Here is a 6,852-nt window from a genome sequence, read left to right as displayed (position 1 = left end):
CCCCGGGCGACGAAACACCTCTACCAACTGGCCCAGCTTGTTACAAAGACACTTTAAGATGGTGATGTTCAGCCCTGATTTTGAGGCTATGAGAATTAATAAATTTTGATGAAACTATTTTTTAACAAACAAAAACCAATATCTAGTGACATCTAGGATAAAGTGGGTACTTTTATGCATAGCTTAATTAGAATAAATTGTTTGAAAAGCAGCATGGCAAAGACACCTGAAGCTTATAAATGCATCTCCTCTCAAAGGTGAGAATTCTCTTCCTGGGAATCTTTTGAGAGAAGTGGGTGGGGGGGTCCCCAAAGCAGATGCGCTCATAAAGGAGCCTAGCACAGAGTTATCTTACAATAGTTAGAATGTGGGCTAACAACGTGGGCTGTCACAGAAACTATGAAGCTCAAGAGAGTTTGGCCACAGTATGGGGTCAAAGCAGGCATGCAATCTTATCAAAACTATGTGTAACAATAGAGCAAAATAGGAAAACTTCAAAATGCACAAAAAAAGTTCTGAAGGGAACTTTGGCAAATGTTGGCAGTAACAGGCTTTCTGTGCTAAGAGCCTGAATGTGGTGGCTCTTCTTTCTTCCCAAAATTCATGTTGTTTCCACGCTTTTCATCAAGATTGTGCTGTGTAGCTTTTCTAAGGAAGAAAACTATTAATAAAAATAATAACCATCCTTTAAAAAAACATTGTGTATGTGTGTGTGTGTGTGTGTGTGTGTGTGTACACGTGCGCACACTCACTTGAATGTGCATGTGTGTGCTCCTGTGAGGTCTCAGGTGTATGACCAGGCACCTCTGAGGCGGCCAGGGGACAATTTGCAGGAGTCAGTTCTCTCCTTCCACCATGTGTGACCGGAGGATCAAACTTCTGTCAGGCTTGGTATCAAGGCCCTTTTACCCACTAAGCCGTCATCTCCTGGGCCTAATGACCATATTTTATAGAAGGAAGTAAACATAGTAAGGCCCCATGGGATGCTGGGTTGTGAGAGCACCCCGAATGGGATGCACAGGAACACACACACACACACACAGTGGATCATCCTAATTCCAGAAGAAAGATGGGGCTAGCTGGGAAGGAGCTTATGGCGTTTTCTGTTCTCTTCGCAAGGGTGCTGGATTTCCATAGGGCCTGGGAACACCCAGAGAACAGGAGTCCCCTTCCCAGGGACAGTGTCTGCTGTGTTGACTCACCTTTAGTGTCACGGGCATTATCCATATGCAGGAAAATGGAACACACTCATTCATCAGTGAGACTTCAAGCCTACACACATGGTTGTGACAAGAACTTTTCACAAAAGGAACTACTGCCTCTCCTCCCGCCCCCAATCCTCCTCTCTCCTACTCACACAGAGAATACCTCTTCGGAAGAGAATTGATTGGAACGAAAGAAAAAAAAAAAGGAGAAGACTATCCTTTGTTAGAAGCAAAGCCCCCCAGCTGTCTGAAGCATTTTCTTTAAAGCAGGGCAACCTCTTCATGTGTTAGGGACAGAGAATGTTCTCCGAACCCCCGCAGGCTCTCCTCCTGTGATGTGGCATGTTTGCTTTGCAGGTTTCAGGCATATTTGCTGACGTCAGCTACCCATCAAAGTTTAAAATAATAATAGTCAAAAGGAAAACAGCTCCTTTCTGCCAGGCAGTCGCGCTCTGCCAACTTCTATGTTCCTTCTGAGTTAATAAACGTCCAAGAACCACCTCCCCTACAACCCTAGGGGGAAGAAAAAAAAAAGCATGATAATTTTAAAAACCACCAGGTCAGCCCATTGCCAGCATAAACCATTCAGACAGGTGGCATTTGTCACACTCTAATGAGGATTTTACCTCTGCCTCCACAGGCAGGCTGTCATTAAGCTTTGTGTCTACCGAATCAAATGACTGTCTGGGGAGGGGGAGGCTCTTTTGGACAGTTTTTTTTTCCCCTTCCTCTTTTGAATGATGCCACAGAACCAAGTGTAAGGATGTTTTCTGCATCAGACAAGACTGCGCAACATAACGATACCAAATAAAGTCTCTCAAAAAAGTATCAAGTATTTAAGAAAACTCTTTTCATTTTGATTCTGCTTGAACATCTGAAACCAGTCGCGTGTGTTATAATCCTATGGTGGCATCAGTGTGGGGACAGTCTGTGAAAAGGGGACATTCCAATAGCGAATTGAGGAGTTCAGGAGGACAAGCTCCCGTTGGGGACACTCAGACAGGTGATCACGAATGGGAAGAAACAGTTACAAATCCCATTGAACATATCTTTGCATGTCATTGTGGGAACAGTAGCCAGTCCCTCCACTAGTTCAGTTGATACCAGCCTTCTGCGCCTCACTGGCAACACACACACACACACACACACACACACACACCATTGTTAATACTTCCTCTGGACAGATTAGACCCACATTCCTCAGAAAGTACTTGGCTCCACAGCGAAATGAACAAGCAGGCTCCTTCCACTGGCCCAACAGCTAACTACAACTGATAGGTTTAAATGGAAATACCTGGAACAACTACACCGAGTGCTCCCCAGCACTCTCACCAGCTACAGGAGACAAAGTCACCCTTATATCTCCCCCGCCATGCACAGAGGGATGGCCAACCAAGGGCAACTTAAAGTCTTAACTCAGCTTCATGCACTTTCCCCATGGCTCTCTGCTCTCTATGGTTATTCTATTTGTTTAGCCACCGTGGCCTATCAGATTGCCCCCCCCTTTGGGGGCCTTTGCTAGTAAACCCTGCTGTTTGCACCTGAAGTTAATTGGCACTTGCAGTTTACTTGAGAACCAGAACCTCATCTCCAAACGAAGATACTGAAGTTGGACTTGGGTCTGGGTAAAATTCATGAAGATCATAGCTGGTTTTTAATCACGGAGCTGTATTTAGCAGCTAAACACTATGCAGAGATCCTTACTTCCAACTTGTAGCTGACACCAGAACGTTCTTTGAAAATAGCAAAGTAGGCTGCACCTCCTTCTGCAGCTCCCCTTTCTTAACTGTAATTGAATCATGAATTACAAGCCAGCACCTCTGCCTTTGCAGAAACACACCCCAAAAAGCCAGACTACATTTTTACCCTGGATTATGTATGCCAGGATTTTATAACTCAAAGTGCTATGTTTCAGGGTGAAGGTGGGGAGCCTTTAACACAATGTATTTAGTAAGGAGAGGCCCAGCCTTATATCCCAGTGCAGTTTGGCCTTTGACAGAAATAAAAGGCAAATGATTTAGCAGATGGGTAATTCCCAAACCTGAAGAAATGTAAACAGCCAGGATTTTGATGCCTATGGGTTTTATCAAAGATGTTAAGCAAGGCAGAGACCAACACTAGTGCGTCCTCTTTGGCTAGTTTGAACACGTTTCCAGTCACAATTAACATTCAAGGAATTTCCTTTCCATCCAAGTGTTTTCTTTTAGCAGCACTTTATGCCACAGACCACAGTTTTAGCTGTCATCAGTCCTTCCCATGCACAGGAGTGGTAAAAAATGTCCCGTAATGTTTTCCTTTTCTCTTGTTTTGAAAATGGGCTTGGACCTCATCACTTACCTAATGTGTTTTTTAAAAACAGGGAGGGGTTCTCACCTCCTGACTCCACTTCCCTCTAAAGCTTAGAAGCTTAGGGCTTCCTTGTCCAGGACCCTCCTTCACACTCACTCTCCAGACCCATCCGTGGGAACTCTGGGCTCACCCCCATGGCCTCACTTCATGTCCCTGAGCAGGCCAAGCCAGTGCATTCTGCAAGTGTCTAAGCTTGCTCCCTACTACTTCTACACAAGGGATTCACACACAGGGGGTACCGAGTCTGAGTCTTGGCTATGCATGGAGCTCAGCCCAGTATCTGAGTCCTCATCGTTGCCCGGGCAACTCTTAGCCAGTCCCCGGGCCTGGTCTACCCACATTTCTGCACAGGTCCGAGGCTGAGGTTCGCGAGAGGGTCCGCTGGAACCCAGAGCCCCATCATGCACCATCGTCTGCTCAAAAGTGCGCAAACTCTGGAGAAGGCCCTGAAGCTCGCGCTCCTTAATGTCCCTCTGCTGCTGGCTGTAATCCAAGTCCGCCTTGACTGCCTCCAGGTCCGTGCTGAGCCTCAGCCCGATGTAAAGGCTGGTGCTGAGCTGCGTCCTGACCCGCTCCTGCTCCAGCAGCAGCTCGCCATCCGGACCACCATCGGGCTCTAGGGACTCCTCTCGAGCCGCCAGCTCCTCATTGCGCCGCTGCATCCAGCGCTGGTTCAGTTCCTCCTGAATCTCGGCGGACAGGCGCTCTAGCAACTCCTCCTGCTGGGCGCGCTCCTCCTGCAGCCTCACCAGGTCGTCACAGCGCCTGGCCAGCTCCTCCAACGCTGCTGCCTGCGCCTCGCTGTCCAGGGGTGCCGCCGGTTCTGTCCCCTTCTCCTCCAATGTCGCATCTTCCGGCTCCCCTTCAGGAGTTTGTCCGTCCAGGTCGATGCCGGCCCCCACTAGATAGGTATCCTGCACGTAGTTGACTCCGTGCCTCCGCATGCGGTCTAGGTGCACCTTGGCTTCGTAGCGGTCTATCTCGCGGTCCAGCTCCCGGAGCCGCTGCACCTGCTGGCGAATCGTGTGGTCCTGCGACAGCACCAGATGCACCAGCGTCTCCATACGTTCTACCGACGCGCTCTCGTGGGTCCGAGCAGACGACGAGCAGGACGAGGCGGTGGACGACGACGTGGACGAACAAGGTGACGACGGCTGCTGCTGGCGCCTCCGGTTGAGCTTGGCCAGTTTGCGGAAGGCCTTGCGTACCACCCGCCGCTGCTTCTCCTGGGTCAAGGCCAGGCTGGGCCGTACTGGGGCTCCCCGGGCCAAGCAGGGGCGCTCGCGGCTGAGCACTACCCGCGCCTCGGCGCTGCGCGGCCCGGCGTTGGGCAGCGACGCTTCGCTGCGTACCAGCACGAAGCGTACATTCTCCTGCTCGTCGCCCCAAGCAGTCCAGAGGCGCAAGATCCGCGTCTTGTTGGGCAGGATGCGCTCAAAGCCGCGCCACTTCTCCACAATGCAATAGCACTGCGGGGGCCCACATAGCATCCCCGGGGGCATCGCGTCGTCGTCATCCTCGTCGTTTTCGTCCGGGGGCTCGGGCAGCTCCAACTGGCCGGAAGGGTCCTCCGTCAAGCCCCGTCGCTGGCCCCGCCGCTGCCTGCAGCGCCGCCGGCAGCCGTCCTCCAAAAGCACCCGCACCACGTCCGAGCAGGTGGTGCGGCGGGAGAGACCGGACACCAGCTTCTCCTCCTGGCAGATCCACACCGATATCTTCTTCTCCGAAGGATCCATGGCGCAACCGGGACGTGAGGAGCAAGTCCGGCTAGGTGCAATTAGGGCAGCAGGGCCAGCGCGGGCAACCTGGCAGCTCCCAAACTGCAGTAGAATCCGTGACCCTGTCTCCGGCCTCACTAGCCTTTCTCCCGGACTATGTACTGAAATCGGGCAGCGGCTGCTTTCGGCTTGGACGGCGGACTCTCCCAAAGCAGCGCGCCAGGGCTCGGGTTCCAGCGGCTCTGGCTCTGCCCGCGGTGCCCGAGGCCTCCGGGTTTTGCTCCTCCCCACCTGGCTCCACCTCTTCCCGCCCCCCAGCGCCCTGAGCCGCGGCTGAGAGCACCGCAGGCGGGGCGCCCAAACTCGCCCCTCCCAGCCCTGCCGACGGGTCTGCCCCTGGCTCAGGTTACTGGCGTCCAGTTACGAGTTTTCTCCACTCAGAGCAAAGATGGACTCCCGGGACCTCTCTGATACAAGGCCTGGAGCCTTCACCTCTAGGCATCAGCTCTGCGCCTGGAGCCGGCACCTCTGCGCCTCCCTGGGCTCAGCTACGCCTTGCCTCTAGACTTGGTTGGAAACACCTTAACCCGATGTGCGTGGTCTTGTGCCTTCTGTACAATGCACTTTGCACAGACGGGGAAGCTGAGGCACCTAACAGTTTCTAGTAGAGACGTTGTGATCCACTACCTGACCAGCTCACATTTGTAAGCGCTGCCTCTAAACCTTCCAGTCTTCCTCAACCACAGTGGGTTCCATGATCAGATTTGCAATGATCTAAGGGTGATACCCAATTCCCCATAGGTCAGATCTGTAGGTCCCCACCTTGCCCCTCCACTTCCCACAGCCTTGTTGACAGAGAAGTCGGAGCCAAACCTAAATTGATCACCAGTCCTGACTCGTTCCCATTGCATCTAGATGTCGTCTGGAAGTGATGAGAATCAAGTACCAGAACAGAAGAAATCCAAAGCCATTCTAATCGAAGCTTAAAACCCTCTCAGTGGAAGGCTTGTCCAGGGAAGCCCAGATCTGACAGCTCACTCCCCTGCCTTAAGACCTTGGATGTCTCATTATTTCTTGGAAAGCGCTTTGGTCCATTGAATGATTCCTTCCTGGAACATTTGCTGGGTTCCCACTGTGCTCTAAGTCCAGTGCAAGTGGTGTGATGATGAGCAAGCCTCCTGGCCTGCCAGCAGCTCATCATAGCTCAAGAGACATTTCCAATACCAGGCAAACACAATACCTTGTGTTTCTGACCAGGGAAGTCACCATGTAGTAAGAGAACATGCCTGGACGCTGCTTGGCAGCCTGGACCCCATCTGGGAGAATCTGCAAAGGCTCCCTTCCCATCAAGGGTACCATCTGAGGCAAGACAAAAAAAAAAAAAAAAAAAAAAAAAAGAACCATTTGGGACTGCCAAAGGACTAAGAGATGGGGTACATCGCAGGCAGAGGAATCGGATGTTCAAACTCAAACGAATCACGAGAGCAGTCACAGGGCCACACAGAGTTACGTGAAGAAGAATCTGCCAAAGCTAAGCTAAAAGGACCAGGTCAGGAAGGGTCCTTAATTCCATGCATACG

The 6,852-nt window shown here is 51.5% G+C and overlaps 1 protein-coding gene across 1 annotated transcript; it reads right to left on the bottom strand.

Moving 5' to 3' along the window:
- Positions 1-2,039: 2,039 nt before the first annotated feature.
- On the bottom strand, positions 2,040-5,516 carry Rassf10 (Ras association domain family member 10). The gene has a single exon (XM_021169131.1). The coding sequence runs from the start codon at positions 5,288-5,290 to the stop codon at positions 3,764-3,766; it is 1,527 nt and encodes a 508-aa protein (XP_021024790.1). The 5' UTR covers positions 5,291-5,516; the 3' UTR covers positions 2,040-3,763.
- Positions 5,517-6,852: the final 1,336 nt, after the last annotated feature.

Source organism: Mus caroli, chromosome 7, assembly GCF_900094665.2.
Source record: "Mus caroli chromosome 7, CAROLI_EIJ_v1.1, whole genome shotgun sequence".
Lineage (NCBI taxonomy): Eukaryota > Metazoa > Chordata > Mammalia > Rodentia > Muridae > Mus > Mus caroli.
The sequence above is the reverse complement of the archived record's forward strand: the minus strand, read 5'-3'. Positions and strand labels throughout refer to the sequence as shown.